This window comes from Geotrypetes seraphini, chromosome 19 (genome assembly GCF_902459505.1).
Source record: "Geotrypetes seraphini chromosome 19, aGeoSer1.1, whole genome shotgun sequence".
In the NCBI taxonomy this organism is placed as follows: Eukaryota; Metazoa; Chordata; class Amphibia; order Gymnophiona; family Dermophiidae; genus Geotrypetes; species Geotrypetes seraphini.
In genome coordinates, this window is record NC_047102.1 from 14,232,574 (window position 1) to 14,251,164 (window position 18,591).

Sequence of the window (18,591 nt, forward strand, 5' to 3'; positions counted from 1 at the left end):
GATGTCTTTTTTGTGCTTTGATATGAGTTTTCCCTATAGCTACAAGGAAAAAGACTTTGCTTCCATGGTGTCATTCAGAGCACCTACCCCCTGCCCTTCAAACAATTATATATTTCTACCTCAGGGTCATTATGGCTCCGGTGGATGTCAGCAAAGCAGAGGAGACAAAGCGCCTGCAGTGGCCGGTCACCATGCTGCAATGCAATCTTCATCGACTCCTGTAATTAAATGCCAAAATCCAATATAAGAAACAAATCCTCCAAAGGCCTTTGAGAGCTAGTATATTACTCTGACATTCTGTACAGGATGAACAAATTTGGACATGGATTGCAAAACCATGCGTAAGCTAATGAGCTAATTAGGCACTAACATTTGATAATTGGTGTTAACAAGCGCTTGATTGGCAGTAATTAGGATTACAGAGATCTGCCCTATTCTATAACATGCATGTCTAAATTTCATAATGCAAAATTCCACACAAGGTATAGCCATGAGAGATGTATGCAGGTCCAGCTCAAGCTATGTTCCAGGTGAGGCCCTAGCCCAAGGGTGTCAAAATCTCAGTCCGGCATCTCTCTCTTTCCTCTCCTCTGCAGATGGGGAGCAAGAGATGCCAAATTGGGATTCAGGATTATGGCACCCTTTATCACCAGCATTGGGGGAGGAGACGAGATAGAGGGGGAGCTACTGGATCATGGGTGCTCAGGGTGCCACAGTCATAAGAATTGCCATACTGAGACAGGTCCATCAAGCCCAGTATCCTGTTTCCAACAGTGGCCAACCCGGGTCCCAAGTACCTGGCAGAAACCCAAAGAGTAGCAACATTCCAGAGCTGAGATTGTGATGTCATAATGCCTCATTCCAACAATGCCTAAGAATCAACCTCAGTCAAAAAAGATATGCAGGGGTAACTTATTCAAATCAAAATTACTATCGAGTGACTCAAGAGGTCAGTAGAACAAAAATAAAGTCACCACTAGTTCATCAATACACTTAAGGAACTAATTTTTGTTTAGAACTCTGCTCAGAGACATGAAGGCTGAAAACTCGGCCTCAGCAGTGATGTCACAATGGCTTGATTGTCCTATACTTGGCTCACATAAAAACTGCTATACTGGGACAGACTGAAGGTCCATCAAGCCCAGTATCCTGTTTCCAACAGTGGCCAACCAGGGTCCCAAGTACCTGGCAGAACCCCAAAGAGGAGCAACATTCCAGAGCTGAGATTGTGATGTCATAAGGCCTCATTCCACCAATGCCTAAGAGCTAACTTAACTTTATCCAGCCCCTTTGAAAATTGGGTCTTTCTTTATATTTATTGCAATTTATTTACCACCTTTATGAAGAAATATAAGTCCAGTACTCAGTATAAAGGTCCAATATTCAAAAGGTCCAGAAAGCTATCCATTTAACTAGTAGCCATGAATATATGGATGACATGCAACTGCATTCATTAATATACGTTTAAAATTAGGCCTGCTATTTAGTAAGCATAAATGCATAACTTATCCATTTAGCAGCTGAATACTGCTAAACATATAAGTGCCAGCACCATGTTTGCCCTGGCCCAATACAAACCCCTTTTTAAACACATATAATCTGGCTATTTAGTGAGTTAAATGCTCTGATTTTATTTGAATTAAGCACTGAAATTTTAGAAGTAAACAAGTTATGTGTTCATTGTCCACACTTTGGAAATCAACCTCATATGATTTACTACTTTGGACTCTAGACCTTAAAAATTGTTTAAAACTATAAAATGTATCCCAGAAGTTTAAAATGAGTGCAAGCATAACCAAAAAGGCATTCTTTAAAAATGGAAGGCAAAACCTAAAAAGGAAGATAGGGAATTTAGATATAAAATGTTACTAAGGCGGGTACAGAGAGAATTTGAACTGAAACTTGCCAAAGGCTAACAACAGTAACATAAACTGCTTCAAGTATATCAGAAGCAAGAAGCTTGTAAAGGAGTTGCTGCAGCATTAAATGATAGTAAAACAAGTGGCCAGAAGTATAAAGCCACAGGTCTTCACTCTAGAGGATGTTGAGGAGATAAATGAATTAGAAACATTCCCCCTCTTCTACGAAACTGCGCTAGCAGTTTTTAGCGCTGAATGACCCGCGCTCATAAAGTTCCTATGAGCGTCGGGCAGCGCGGCTCTCTGCACTAAAAACCGCTAGTGTGGTTTCGTAAAAGAGGGGGATCGCTGACAGGTAATGATTTAGAGAGACTTAAGCAAATAAATCTGCACCTGAAAGAAGTACTCATACAATCCGACAAGCTCAATAATGGCAATCCAGAGGGAACAGATTTCTGAAGAAATTATAGACTTGCTCCAGGTAATTTGGAACTAGCGTTAAAATATGCCACTGTGCCTAAGCACCAAGGGTATAATGTCAGTTTTCAGAAAAGCACTCCAGGAGAGATTGGAGGCTTGTGTGCTGTGTTCATTTGTAGCCTCTTAAACTACAGTGGTACCTTGGTTTACGAGCATAATTCGTTCCGGAAGCATTCTCATAATAAGAACATAAGAAGTTGCCTCCGCTGAGGCAGACCAGCGGTCCATCTCGCCCAGCGGTCCGCTCCCGAGGCGGCCCATCAGGCCTATTGCCTGAGTAGTGGTCCCTGCCTATTTCTATAACTTACCTCTTACTCCTATCCCTATAACCTACTTCTACTCCTATCTGTACCCCTCAATCCCTTTGTCCTCTAGGAACCTATCCAAATCTTCTTTGAAGCCCTGTAACGTGCTCCTGCCTATCACAGCTTCCGGAAGCGCGTTCCATGTATCCACCACCCTCTGGGTGAAAAAGAACTTCCTAGCGTTTGTTCTAAACCTGTCCCCTTTCAATTTCTCCGAGTGCCCCCTTGTACTTGTGGTTCCCCTTAGTTTGAAAAATCTGTCCCTGTCTACTTTTTCTATGCCTTTCAGGATCTTGAAGGTTTCTATCATGTCTCCCCTAAGTCTCCGCTTCTCCAGGGAGAACAGCCCCAGGTTTTTCAATCTGTCAATATATGAGAGGTTTTCCATACCCTTTATTAGCTTAGTTGCTCTTCTCTGGACTCCCTCAAGTACTGCCATGTCCTTCTTGAGGTACGGTGACCAGAACTGGACACAGTATTCCAGATGCACTCGTATAGACAATAAAGGAAACTCAGACGATTCATTCTACAAATGAAAAGGTTTGCTATGGTGGCCCAGGAGTGGATGATGCCCGGGTGCCACAGCCCCTTCAGCAGGGTGACTTCCTTCAGGTGGCCAGGCACTGGCAACCCTCAGGGTCCCCGTACAGCTGCTCTCCCGCTTCAGAGCAATGTCTCTGCCTTCAGCTAGCTCAAGTTCAGGTCCCGCTGCCGGGCTCTCAGCTCCCGAAGTAAGCCGTCCTGATAAACGATTGTTTAAGTGTACATCATGTATAAGCACGCACAACTTCAATGAGCGCAGCACAGCACTCATCAACGTTGTGCGTGCTTACACGTGATGCACACGTACCAGATCATTTATCGGGACGGCGGTCGGCTTAATTCAGGAGCTGAGTGCTCATTTATCGGGACGGCGCTCATTTTGCGAGGTTAGATTTGCGGGAATGTTTTGCTCGTCTTGCAGAACACTTGCACACCGCGTTCCTCGCACACCGAGGTTTGACTGTGCTTGGCTTCTTTGTGACTTTCAAGTTTTTATATTTAAGACAGCGAAGGACCTTTATAATACCCCTGAGGAAGGAATTTCATTTTGCCGAAATAAGGCCCGTGTTGGGTCATTTGTATTATATACATTATTTGGGTTTTAGCTTGTGGGTCACTTGTGACCGTACACACCCTTTATGGATTGTTTTTAGGATTATTGCTTATACGTTATTTGGATGCTTATTAAACTACAGCCTGGTACATCTGATCTTCTGTTCCACAATCGTTTTGCTGTTTTGCTGCTTCATTTCCTTTATGGAACCTTCTGGCGCTATTTGGATTTTGTTGCCGGGGAAAATGGTAGAAACTATTCTTAAAAATAATATGACAGGGCCATGTGGATAAATATGGCTTACTGGAGAAGAGCCAGCTTGGATTAAGCAAAGGAAGTCATGCCACACTAATCTATTTTAATTTTTTGGAGCTATAAATAAACTTGTGGGTACAACTGAGCTGGCCAGTGTATATGGATTTGGAAAAAGAGATCTGATAAAGTCCCTCATGAGAGATTTATTACTTCAGGAAATTAGAAAGCCACAAGATAAGAAGCAATGTTCTCTCGTGAGCAGTGAACTCTCTCTTGGTTCTAGAATACACAGTATATCAGCGGGACTTACCAATTGTTATTCAATAGCTCTAATCAAATTACTTATACACCATACATAAGGAGCTACACTTTCAAACTTGTAAATGTTTTATTCTCTAATCACTCCATAATCTTAAATATATTCAGTTCACAAACTTCATTACATTTCATATATACATACATACAAAAATCAGTGCAAGTGAAGCCCTCCCCATCTAAAATTCATGAAATGTCCACACAGCCAGTCCTTTAAAACCTTCACTGCTGTGTCATCTTTCAAATTGCTTTAGGAGGAGTGTGTGGTGCAGTGGCTGGAGCTACAGCCTTAACACACTGGGGTTGTGACCCTGGGCAAGTCACTCAGTCCTCCATAGCCCCAGGTACATTAGATAGATTGTGAGCCCACCGGGACAGATAGGGAAAAAAGCTTGAGTACCTGATTGTAAAACCGCTTAGATAAGAACATAAGAACATAAGCAATGCCTCTGCTGGGTCAGACCTGAGGTCCATCTTGCCCAGCAGTCCGCTCACGCGGCGGCCCAACTGGTCCAGGACCTTGATATTTTACATGCAACCAGTTCTTTACTGTGTTATCCTGAAGAGGAAACAATAAGGAGGCCTTAACAGTCTATTCTTCCCCACAGAGAGCGAAGAAATTAACAGAATAGTCCAAAGATCCATCCTGCAACCTTTGGGGACCTTTTCAAGAGAAATACTTACACACTCTTCTTCATGCTTTAATAATCTCAGTTAGATTATTGTAGCATCATATATTTGGGAACATCTAAAAGGAATCTGAAAAGATTACAAACTATGCAAAATGCTGCAATAAAAGTTTGGGGCTCTTAGGAAAAGTTTGATAGGGTTACACCCTCTCTATTTGCAATATAATTGGTTGCCCGTCCGCTATAGAATCTGATTTAAAGCCTTAATTCCTTTTGTTTGTGTGTTTGTCTGGGGGTGGGGGGGGTTCATAACAAATGTGGGTGCAAACCAATGGTTGAAGTTTTTTGTTCCTTTTTTTAATGCTTTTGGGAGCTGGGACTTGTTTTGGGGGGTGGGTGGGGGGGCTTCCTGGTTTATTATGCCTCGCAGGGGCTTATGCCTGTTTTTCCTTTGTGGTGTAACTATTTCACTACTTTGTCGGGCACTGAATTGTGATGTATCTCTCCCTATGCATTCTCTCTGGTTACTGTGTGTGTTTGCTTTCCTAATAAAAATGTTTCAAACCAAAACAATAAAGCCTTAATTCTTGCGCATCGAGTTTTGTTCTCACTACAGCCCGACTACTTGCATTAATTTCTAATTCCTTATTCACCTTCGAGAACTTTGAGATCTATTCAGGATAACAGGTTGGCACTCCCTTCGGTTAAAGGTGGGAGTCTATGCGAAATAAAGCGTTTTATTTTGCAGTTCCAAACTTATGGAATCATTTGCCCCGAGAGTTAAGATTAGAGGAAAAATTCACATCTTTTTTTTTTTTTTTTTTAATTCTTTATTCAGTTTTAACTCTTGCAACAAGTGTACAAAATTCATTCAAATAATTCGTACAAATCACTTGACATTCTAACAATTATTGTCAAATGCATATAAAAAAAGACCCCTCCCCCACCCATCCCATTCATCAGGAATAAACCCATTAAATCACATAACATCCCTCCCCATCTCCACATTAAATATAGTCCTATGTAATAAAAAGGTGTCCAAGGTGTCTAATCATTTAAAATGTTAAAAACGTTTTGTTTGTTTTTTAAAAGAAGCGTTCGGACAAGATTCGATCCAATCTGAACTAACCCATGTTTTTTTAATGATTTGTGGGTCCTCAGTCAGCAGTCCTGTGAAATCTTAATATTATTATTTTATTTAGGAGTAAATGTTATCCTGTATGTTTGTCGTTCTGTGAGTTAGGTCTATTCCAGTGTCTTTCAAACTTTCTCGAGCTGGGGCACACTAAAGTTAGTGGCCACGGCTTGAGGCACCCAGAAGTGCGCAGACGTCATCGTGATGACATCATGCATATGCGTGACACCATCACATCGATGTCCGTGCATGTGCAGAGGCCCTCCAGATGGGCCCTGAGACGCCAGTAGGGGGCGCCAGCAGGGAAGAGGGCCAGAGAGAAGGAGAGGCACTGGCGCCAACTGATTGCCTACAGCAGCGTTTCTCAACTACTTCAAGCTAAGTACCCCCTAAGTCTAACAAATATCAACTGAGAACCCCAACCACAGACCACCCTAGGCCTACACAAGCTCTGCCCCAGATCCCATCCCCTTTACTAATTGTGATATAATTTTTTCCATTCATTTCTCAAATACAGACAATATACACAGAGGATATAAATTCTCAAAACTGAGACATTTCAATCACTATATTGAAAATAAAATCATTTTGCCTACCGGCGATCCTCTGCAGGCTGCTGTAATTAATTTTAAAGATGATGGGGGCGTGGCTTGGACATGCATGAGGAAGGTCGGCTAATAGGAGTGCTCCGTAGAAAAAGACCTTGAAAGTGTTAAAAAGTCGTAAGAAATTAAAGTATTTTTTTTTTTTTAAAAAAGGGTTTATGGTAAATAAAGAAAATAAGAGAATGGCGTCAGGAAAACAAAACAAAAATGACTGCGGTGTCTGGCAGTAGTAAGAGAGCGAAACCTGAACAGGAGACAGGCTTAAAGATAGCAGATATAGAGGTAATGAAAGAACTGAAGGAAATTAAAGAAATGCTTTCAGTGTTAACTAAAAAAGTTACGGATATATCGGAGGAAGTTTCAACTTTAAACAAGAAGATGGATTTACTGGAAATAAAATCAAACAATTTAGAAGAAAGAATGTTGATTGTAGAGGAGGAAGTATGCTATAGCCAAACGGACAGGAAAAAAATTGAAATACTCACTAAGGAGCTGGAAGATTATTCGAATCGTGAAAGAAGAAGTAATGTCCGCTTGATTGGCTTACCGGAAGGAGCAGAAAAAGGAAATTCGGTTGTTTTTATTGAAAATTTACTACCCAAACTACTTCCGTTAAAAACAAAGTTCCCCATAGAGGTGGAAAGGGCACATAGAGTGCCGTTAAAAAGAGCAGAAAATCAACACGGACCGAGACCATTCATCTTTAAGTTATTGCGACACCAGCAGGTCATGGAAGTATTTCAATTGGCAAAGCAAAATAAAGGTCTGAAGTATCAAGATGCTTATATTCACTTTGTTCCAGATTTCGCAAAAAGCACAGCTATAAAAAGGAAAAAGCTGCTGGAATTAAGATCAAAATTAAGAGAATTGGGTGCGAAATTTGGCTTAGTGTATCCTGCAAATATGAAGGTTACTATTGGAAATAAAACTTTAACTTTTGATGATGCAGAGAAGTTGGATAAATTTATTCAAAATCAAGCAGTGCCAATGTCATCTTAATTTTTGTTTGATGCAACTTTGGACTCTTTATTTAAAAATATTGAAATATTATATTGTATTATTTTGTTAGAAAAGGATATTATTGTTTTATATGGGGAAGCTAATACGATTTCAAAAAGTAACGATATAGAATGTTTTTAACTCAGCTTCAAATATATTCTATTTCAATGTTTTTCTTGCTTAGAATTAGTATGGAATAGACATTCTATAATGAAATATGAAGTTTATTAAGTGGCTCGATGTAGTGTGCGGATGTGGGCGTTGTAGTGGGGGGTGCAATATAATATATAAAAATGGAGAGACAAGAAGAAGGTAGCTATTTTGGGGAATGATTTTATAGAAACATTACTTAATTCCCACAACTTAGATATGCAATGTTGTTAGCAGGAAGAATAGATGTAAAGGGAATATGATGAATATGGGATTAATGATGGAGAGCGATGTTTTTTCGGGTGGAGGTTTTTTCCTATGGGGAGGTTGCTGCGGAGTCATACACTGGTCATATCTATAGGATTATTAATTTGTTCAAAAGTTCCTAGAAGAGAGAACAGAAAAGGATCAAAAATCCTAATGAACTTAGGAAACTCACATTCCCGAAAGTCTGTGCGGGAGGAAATACGAGAAGTGGATATTTCACATGTACCGGAAGAACTAGTGGTGCTATGGAGTCTAAGGGTTGCATAACCAATTAGCGCTGGTACGTTTATTACTATATACACGAAGAAAATAAATTATATTTATTTCCATAAGGACAACGTATTACAGCGGAAACAAGAAGAAAGAAGAGGAATTGGAAGATCAGAACTTTACTTGCAAGAACAAAGGACGATCGAATGAAAATTTACAGTCCCTTTCTATAAATGAAAAAGCAAAAACGTTCTCTCTTCTAAAGATAAAAACTACAAACCGGAAAAAAAAAAAAAAAATGAGATGAGTATGGCTGATGTGTGCTTCTGTAGTGGCGTCTTCCGTGTGGAGGGGCTCTTTGCTCGAGAACTCATCGATCACATATCATTATATTCCCATGTTAATAATATTATGCTGATAATATATATAATGGGGGGAAAAAAAAAAGCTTTATTGATTTAAGCTGCTATTAAAGATAACATATTTTATTTATTTTTAAATTATTTAATATGAAATATAACAATGTGTTATGTTGCACCTCCTACTATGGCACTCATATTTGTATATTTTATTGAAATATAACAGAAAAGAAAGAACGATATTCTTTTCTATATTTATTCCATGATTTAAATTAACATAACTGTGGAATAGAGAAATATTAATGAGTTGATGATATCGGGCATAGAATCAAAAGAGAATCTCAATATATCTTTTGGAAATGCATATGAGGTTGCTTTGATTCATCATTTAATATGGTATGTGTATTATTATTTATATCTGAATATTATTTGAAATATTTAGTGACTTAAGTTGAATTTGTAATAGGAAAAGGTCTTCTTGGAGTATTTTATTACCGATCTAAGATGCATGAGGCCAAGTTTACACAACTTTTACTTAATGGGGAGGGTAGGGAGGGGGGAGGGAGAAGGGGGATGGAAATGGGTAAAGAAAGTTCTAAAGGTAAGGGATTAATAGTAAGAAAAGGAATAAGTGTTAAATATGTGCGGATGATTTATGTCAAATTTTACTTGTTAATTTAGATGGCACTTAAAATTTATTCTATTAATGTCAATGGTCTAAACCACCCAATTAAAAGAAAGAAAATATTGGGTTTTCTTTACAAACAGAACGCTGATATTTATTTCATGCAAGAGACACACCTGTCAGGGATTGAATCTAATAAGCTAATAGGGGGTTGGGTATCCAAATGTTTTTTTGCACCTGCTATCGGGAAAAAAGCGGGAGTAGCTATCCTTATAAATAAGAAATGTATTGCGGACTTTAAGTTAATAAAATTTGATTCTTTAGGAAGATGGGTACATATTAAAATGGTTCTGAGAAATACAACCCTGGATTTATTTAATTTATATGCTCCTAATTCGAATCAAATGGAGTTTTTCAAACAAATTCAACAGATATTATTACCACTGGCTGCTTCTAATTTAGTAGTAGCTGGAGATTTCAATGCTGTAATGGATCCTATTTTGGATAAAAAACCAAGTAAAATTATGAAGTCGTTAGGTCTAGATAATTTGATACAATCCTGTGATTTAGTTGATATATGGCGTATTCTTCATTTTAATGATCAAGGATATTCTTTTTGTTCTCAGGTCCATAAATCCTTTTCAAGAATTGATTATATATTTGTTTCTAATAATATAGCACAAAAAGTGATGAAAGCAGTTATTGATCCTATTATTATTTCAGATCATGCTGGTGTGTGGATTGATCTGCAGAATGATATATCAGTATATTCTAAACCAATTTGGAGATTTGACAATGCTTTGCTTGCAGATACGAATTTTATAGAAGATTTTAAAGTGAAGATGAATGAATTTTTTCAAATTAATAATTCAGACAATATAAATATTGAAATTTTATGGGATGCTTGTAAAGCAACAATGAGAGGAAATATTATATCATACTCAGCATTTATGAAAAAACAACTTAAAAAACAATTTATGGATTTAGAGCAAGAAATTAAATTATTAGAACATAAATTAATTGTTAAATGGGAACATGATATATTGCAGAAATTATTAAAAGCAAAAGTTAAATATAATGAGATTTCTTTTCAATTTGTGAGGAAAGATATGTTCTATCGGCAAGTACAGTATTATGGAAATTCAAATAAGGCTGGAAGATTGTTAGCAAATTTTATTAAAGCAAAAAAAAGAAAATCTAAGATTATTGCAATTAATGATATGCGGGGCAATACACACACTAACATTAAGGATATTATAAAACAATTTCTTGATTTTTATAAGGGTTTATATTCTTCTGAAACTTATGAAAATAAAGAACAAGATGGGTTAGAGTTTTTAAATTCATTTGTTGGACCAAATATTCCGGATCATATAAAAAGAAGTCTAGAAGAGCATATATCTTTAAAAGAAATAGAATCAGCATTGAAGGCTCTTAGAGTTGGATCCGCTCTAGGTGGAGATGGATATACTGTTGAATTTTATAAAACATTTCAAAATATTATATTACCATATCTATTAAATTTATATCAGTATCAGATAAACAATGGAAAAATATCAGGTACTATGGCTGATTCTGTCACTATTGTCTTACCAAAACCAAACAGGGATCCGACATTGGTTTCAAATTACAGGCCCATCTCTTTGTTGAACGTAGATGGTAAATTGCTTGCTAAAGTACTAGCATTAAGATTAGCAAAAGCTCTTCCTTTTATTATTGATGTACACCAAACAGGATTTGTTGCTAAAAGACACTCTTCACATAACACCAGATTGGCATTTCATTCTTTAAATTTAGCAAAAAATATGAATGACCCAGCTTTTCTAATATCGTTAGATGCAGAAAAAGCATTTGATAGAGTGGAATGGAGATTCATGTATCAAGCTTTAGAATGGTTTGGTATAGGACCTGGTTTTATTAAAATGATTCAAACATTGTATAGCTCCCCTGGAGCAAGATTAAATATAAATAATAACTTATCGGATAGATTTAACTTGCTAAAGGGGGTTAGACAAGGATGTCCTTTATCTCCCTTACTTTTCGACATTGTTCTTGAACCCTTATTAATTGCAATCAATCAAACTAAGGTAATAAAAGGAATCACATTTTCTAATTGGGAATTTAAATTATCTGCATATGCAGATGACATTTTATTGTATTTAAGAGAACCGGGGGATACCATTCCATGTTTACTTAATTTACTAGAGAAGTTAGGAAAATTTTCTGGGTATAAAATCAATTGGGAAAAATCTGAAGTTCTTCCAATTAATGTCCATTGTACCAAAGGATTATTTGACTCATATACATTTAAATGGAAAGAAGAAGGCTTAAAATACTTAGGTATTCTTATAAAAAATACAATTGATGACACAGTAAAAGAGAATGAAAAACTTTTATTAAAAAAAAATAACAGAAATGTGCGAGCAATGGAATCCTTTACATCTTTCTTGGTGGGGAAGAGTCCAAACAATTAAAATGATGATTTTGCCTGTGGTTTGTTATCAAATGAGTATGATTCCAATATTTTTTCAGGGGTCATTTTATAAAAAGTTAAACAGTGTTCTTACAAAATTTGTTTGGTTTGGGAAAAGACCCAGAATCGCTTTAGCATCACTACAAAAAACAATCAAGGAGGGAGGGGTAAATTTTCCAAATTTTTATATGTACCATCAAGCCTATATTTTAAGACAGGGTATGTATTGGATCCTCCCAGATCTCATGGAAAATGTACCTGATTGGTTATACTTAGAATGGCGGCTCATGTTCCCATTACATCTAGAACATCTAATTAGTATAACAATGCCTAGGAGGTATAAAGATAACAGAATTCTACTAGATACATGGAAAACACTAAGATTTATTAGCAATATATCACCAGATCCATTGGCTAAATCATTAAATCAATCCATTTGGGTAAATTCCAGGATCAAAATTGGTGGATTCAAAATAGTATGGAAGCAATGGATAATTGCAGGTATACGGTCTTTAAATGATGTTATAGTAAATGGATCACTGCTTAGTTTTTCACAATTGCAACAGAAATTTGGATTAAACAAGACACAATATTTTAAATGGATGCAGTTGAAGCAGGCTATTCAGGAAGGGTTCCCTGAATGGAAGAATCTTAACACTCAGTATAGCTTGTAGGTCCTTTGCTTTCAGGCGGATTTTTTAGGACACCAAGCCGCAAAATGGTATAAGATTTTATATGGATTTTTAAACAAAAAAAAAGAGAACAGGACTTAGGGACATTTGGAGTATTGAGATAGGACAGACAATTTCTGCATCTCAATGGCAAAAATTTTGGTCCTGGAGGATACATACTACAAGGTCAGCATCTATGAGTCAAACATGGATGTTTTTGTTACACAGAGTTTTATGGACCCCTACGCAATTACAAAAAGTAGATAGTAATAGATCTAATAGATGTTGGCATTGTAAGATAGAAGTGGGGACATTAGATCATTTAATATTCTTTTGTCCCTGTATTAATGCTTTCTGGAAAATAATTTGGCCCCAAATTAATAATTTATTAGAAAATCATGTTGGACTCTCATATGATACAATATTATTTGGAACAGCAATGAGAACTCAAAGTCCGATTTCTGCAAACAATAATAAACTCTTATTAATATTGACAGGGGTCGCCATTCAGCAAATTACTCAAAACTGGAAAGATTACACTAAGTTAAATTACACTTTTTGGTGGAACTCAATTTGTCATATTTACAAAATGGAAAAAGTGATGGCGTTACAACAAGGGTATATTCATAAGTTTAATAAAATCTGGGGACCATTGACTAATTTCTCTAACGATCAGATATCATAGCACATGGATAGAGTATATAGGGGGGCTAGGGAGGGTAAACTTTTGAAAGGATATTCTAATATAAAAATTCTGATAAAAGGGATTTCTTTACTTTACAATATAAGAGTAATTGTTTGAAATTTCAAGTGTTTATTAAAATTGTATGTATTACATATATTTCACTTGATGTAAGAAATAAAAAAGAATAAAGAATTTATAAAAAAAAAAAAAAAATTTTAAAGATGATACCGGGAGGCCAGGGGGGGAAGCCAGAAGACGCTAGAGAGAAGGGGGCACACGAGTGTGCCTCGGCACAGTTTGAGATACACTGGTCTATTCTATCTAACGAAGGAGTTCTTTTTATGTTGTTTTATTTGATTATATCATGTAAACCGCTTGGACCAGTAAAATGAACGAGTGGTATTACATTACATTACATTAGTGATTTCTATTCCGCCAATACCTTTCGGTTCAAGGTGGATTACACAAAAGTTATCAGAGATTACATAAAAGTTTACAGGAATAGCATAAGAGATGTCATAAGAGTCACATAAGAATTACCAAAGAGTTGTCGAGATCTTAAGGTGATAAATGTTGGGTAATAAGAATTACCAGAGAGTTGTTGAGATCTTAAGGTAGCAAATTTTGGGTAAATAGAGGCATTTTAGCATTAGTTGGATAGTTAGAAGCATATTAGAGTATATTAAGGGTATAGAGTGGGTAGGTGGGGTTTGGGTAGGAACTGGTCGTGTTAGATAGGTTTTATGTATTTTTTGAAGAGTAGGGTTTTAGTATCTTTCTTGAAGGTTTTGTATTCATTAATAATCTGAAAAAGAGAGCAACAAGTAAAGGGGGTCTTTTACTAAGGGCACTAGCCGATTGAGCACGTGCTAAATGCTAACGCGTCCAGGCCTTAGTCAAAAAGGGGGAAAGTGATCAAATTTTCAGACGACTCAAGCAGAGCTCGAGGAATTGCAAGACAGCCATGAAAAACTAGGGAAGCCAGAATCTAAATGGCACAAGAAATTTAAAAGGACCATTTGCAAAGTCTTTTGTGCGGGTAAAAGCAGATGTCTGAAAACTGCCCTCTTTCAGCAAGGGTCCTTTTCCTAAGGCGCTCTTCTATGGACGCGGTAGCGTTTGGCACGTGCTATATCGGTTAGTAAAAGAGGGGGGAGAGTGTTAGGGTTGCCCAGAAAAACTGAAACTTGGAAAAGCTATGTGAATTGACGTTTTTCCATGAATTTGATTGTGCTTGATCAGAAAATTATTTAAAAAATTATTTTAAAGCCCATTCTGGGGTCGCTCAAAGCTACTGATTACACAAAGCTCCATTTTTCTTAAAATTTGCTATCATTTTTGCTTAATGGAGCAAATTTCTTGCTATTAAAGCTACTGTATAACTTTTATGCTTTCATACTCAACAATGATAAATTGATAAAAAGGCATTTTATGCATAAAAAATCTAGCAGTATTTTATTAAATGAACCTTCAATCTCTGCACTTTATTGTGGAAAATAAAAATTGAACATACTTGAGCTCAGGCAAAAAGAGACGAGGTTCGTGGATGGGTAGGACTGAGCGCGGAACAGGGGTGAAACGTGGTTTATATGGTTGAGACTTTGAAGAGAAAAATTGCAAGAGTAGAAGAGACTTTGAGGGGGAATTTACAAGGGGGGGAATGACAAGGGAAAGCGTTAAGATATCTGGATATTAAAAAAATTTATCCAGATATCTTAACGCTTCCCCTTGTCATTGCCACCCTTGTAAATTCCCCCTCAAAGTCTCTTCTACTCTTGCAATTTTTCTCTCCAAAGTCTCAACCATATAAACAGCTCCCTAAATTTTAATTCTCCTGGAAATGTCCATTTATCTTTTGTAATCCTAAATCCATAATTGTAACTTTCCTGGATATGTTCCAGTTAGCTTCTTTTGTAATCCACCTAGAACTGCAAGGTACGGGCGGAATAGAAGTCACTAATGTAATGTAATGTGGCGTCACTGGGGCAGAATGGGACAGAGTCATATGTCCTTTTTTTTTTAAATGAGGAAATCTGGTAACCCTACAAAAATGAGATGCCAATTCATTCAACTATTCTCTATCCAAGATATGTATACTGGAAAACATTACGCAATGCATTCTGGTACAATCTCTTTTTTAGAATTCTGGGATAGAAGGCAAGGAGAGAGGATTCTTTGTTTTGCTGGTATTTCACATTTAGGGCCAAAGGACTACTGAATTCAAATAAAGCTGACCAGTACTTTTCCTGTAAAACCAAGATTTTCTACGTTCCAAATGGAAGCAGGTGGCTCTGGCCTCCAAGAACTTGCTTATAAAGAGAGATGGCTACGGCGTATGTCAGTTGTTGAGAATGGAATGCCTTCACGACCACATCATCTGTTGTAAATACTTGGCCTGTTTTTCATGCCTGGATCAAATTACGGTACTCCTAGGCGACAGGGCTTAGCATTGGCAACTGCAAGGAATGACCCTGTGCATTTAGAATGAAGCAGGGACTCATGCCATTTATGATATGGAAAGCTAAAAGATTGTTGGAACGGGTTTAAAAGTTCAACATAATTGTGATATATATCCACTGTACAGGTGTATGATGTTTCGAAAAGTCAAGGATGCAGGAAATGACAGAAAGAGTCACAAAGAAGACAAGAGTGCACAAAGGAAAAGGCAAAGATGACATTAAGGGGCAGACTTGGAAAGAAAAAAGAGAAAAACTTCAGTTTCTGTAGCAAAGGCAAAGGCAGGGCAGGTGGACCCTGTTTTGTATATCTAGCCATAAGTCAGCACTTCGACATCTTAATTGCCAGGATGTCCAATGCCGATAATCAAAACCCTTTCCCTAGACATCTGGTGAGATGTTTCTCCCGCTGTGCATCCAGAGTTCCTGGGGGCATCATGGGAAACATGTTATGGAAGTGGTTTTTTTTTGGGGGGGGGGGGCTTTGGGTGTTCTTAACTTGGACATCTATGGCAATAATCAAACCTTTTCCAAGACATTCTGGATGGAACTTCACGTTCGGAGCTAGACCTGTTTTAGAAACATCTAAGTGCCCACAAAGGTACCCAAACTGAGTAGATGATCACTGGATACATTAAGGTATGACCCATCCCCCACTCTCAAAAAATCTGAATGAAAGAGCCCTTACCATCACCTATGTTGTAGGTACATAGGTTATATCCTTGAGAAAAACATAGATGTTTGAAAATGAAATCCCCATGCTTGCTTTTTCAGACCATCCAAATTCTACTACTTTCAGTACTGAGGGTTTCAGGGAATTTGGAAAGTGGGGGGGGAGGGGTTTATATGTAAAACACCCATTTACTTATGTAAATAAGAATTGCCATACTGGGTCAGACCAAATGTCCATCTAGCCCATGTATAATATTAATGAACATAACAGTCCATAATTAATGAAAGGAATAAGAACTAATACATAACAAGCAAATAACCCATCTCAAGTCCACCATATGGAGATGTGCACTAAGGCTCGGCTTCTCTAAACGGCGTTGATATTAGCAGCTCTCTAAAAAGCAGCTGCTGATCGTGTTTCGATCACACAATGGTCCCCTTTAGAGAATCACACCTCTGGAAAAGATAGGTGCCAGAAATGTTTTCAAGCCCTGGACTATTTAGATGTTTGAGGCACAATTATAGTTATAGTTCATTATTTATATTCTGCCTTTAAACAAGGCGGATTGCAACCAAACATACACAGGTGTCGTTGCATGATTGACACATAAATCGGCAGCCACTTATAAGACGGCCACCAACTTCGGCGCCGGTTAGAGAAGCCAGGCATAAAAGAAAATCTACTTGAGAATAAAATAGAACATCTTTCAGGTACATTTTCAATAGCTTTGGAAGTGCTAGGTAATGAGCCAAAGGGAAATTTAAAATATCTAAGGAAACATTTTCTGTAATTTCTAACTTAGTATGAACAGTCAAGCTATCTATAATAAGCGAGGCAGCAGCAGATTGTAATTCCATAATAAAAGAATCATTTTTTTTGTGCCCATTGCTCTTTATCAAGTAATTTTTTTCCTCATGCTTGTGTAAACTGACAAATTTAGCGAAGTCCTTTGAACAGATTGCTCTATTCAGGTAACCACCTGCTATATATCTTGCAAAGTAATAAGCTGGCTTTTAAGAGAAACCTAAGTTCTCAAGGAGGAGATTGGGAGTTTGGAACCATCTGGACAGGTTTAGGCAAAGGTACAACTGAAGAAACATTTAGCACCTCCAGTATTCTGTTTTTAACAGTGTCCAATCCAGAGGTTAATGTAGATGAGTTTAAAAAAGGTTTGGACAAGTTCCTGGAGGAAAAGTCCATAGTCTGCTATTGAGACAGGCATGGGGGGAGCCACTGGAATGGAATGTTGCTACTCTTTGGAATTCTACATGGAATCTTTTTGAGATTCTGCCTGGAATCTCTCTACTTTCAGATTCCGGAACCTTGCTCCTCTTTGGGTTTCTGCCAGATACTTGCGACTTTGGCTACTGTTGGAAGCAGGATACAGGGCTAGATGGACCATTAGTCTGACCCAGTGTGGCTATTTTTATGCTCTTATAGGTCACAAGTACCTGTCAGGATCACAAAAAAAAACAGAGAGATTCCACAATATTTGTTCCACGTTTACCTACCCCCCCACCCTGTTTTACGAAACCACGAAAGTGTTTTTTAGCACTGGCTGGCACGCTGAATGCTCTGAGCTGCTCCCGACACTCATAGAGTTCCTATGAATGTCAGGAGCAGCGCAGAACAGCCAGCACGCGGTTTTGTAAAAGGGGGTGGGGTTAATGAAACTTTATGAACATTTCCTACAGGAATTGCCCAAATCTTTTTTAAACCAAGCCACATCAAGGGAGAAATTGTATAAATGGTGCCAGAAACAAAAGGCACTAAACAATATTCTATAAAGGGCACGCCAAGATGAGCACTCTTTACAGAATAGTGCTTAGAGCTGAATCTCATGCCTAAAGTTGAGTGCTGGTATTTGTGCCAGCCTGAAACCTGTTATAAATACCAGCACTCAACTCATGGCATTTTGGTGCATCTAAACACATACACTCAATGTCTTCTTGAGATAGTCAGGATAAAACCTGCTATGCTGTTCAACTCCTTGCAGGAAAGCACAAAAAGAGTCCAACAAAATAGTTCCGCAAGAACAAACCGCAAAGCAAAACTGGAGAAATAAAGTGGAACTAGGATCTTGTTCATGCAATTTATTCAAAAAATGGTGCAAAGGTAACACAATCAAATATACGACGATACGAGTTACACCGTATAATTGTGGCACAGACCCGACACGGGCCGTGTTTCGGTCTTGCTGTGAGCCACAAGCTTAAGAATGTAAAAACAATACAAAAATCGTGTTTGCAACAAACATAGTCTATAAACGACTGGGCCCAGCAAGACCGAACACAGTTTCTGCATTGCTTTTACAATTTTAAGATTGTGGCTCATAACAAGACCA

The 18,591-nt window shown here is 37.7% G+C and overlaps 1 protein-coding gene across 2 annotated transcripts in view; it reads right to left on the reverse strand.

The window, feature by feature from the left end:
- Positions 1–18,591, reverse strand: part of RAPSN (receptor associated protein of the synapse) — a 41,276-nt gene that overhangs the window by 8,656 nt on the left and 14,029 nt on the right. For both annotated transcript variants that reach the window (XM_033927850.1, XM_033927849.1), the window contains exon 4: positions 120–218. In XM_033927850.1, coding sequence (XP_033783741.1) covers positions 120–218 — 99 coding nt within the window. The remainder of the gene's footprint in view (positions 1–119; positions 219–18,591) is intronic.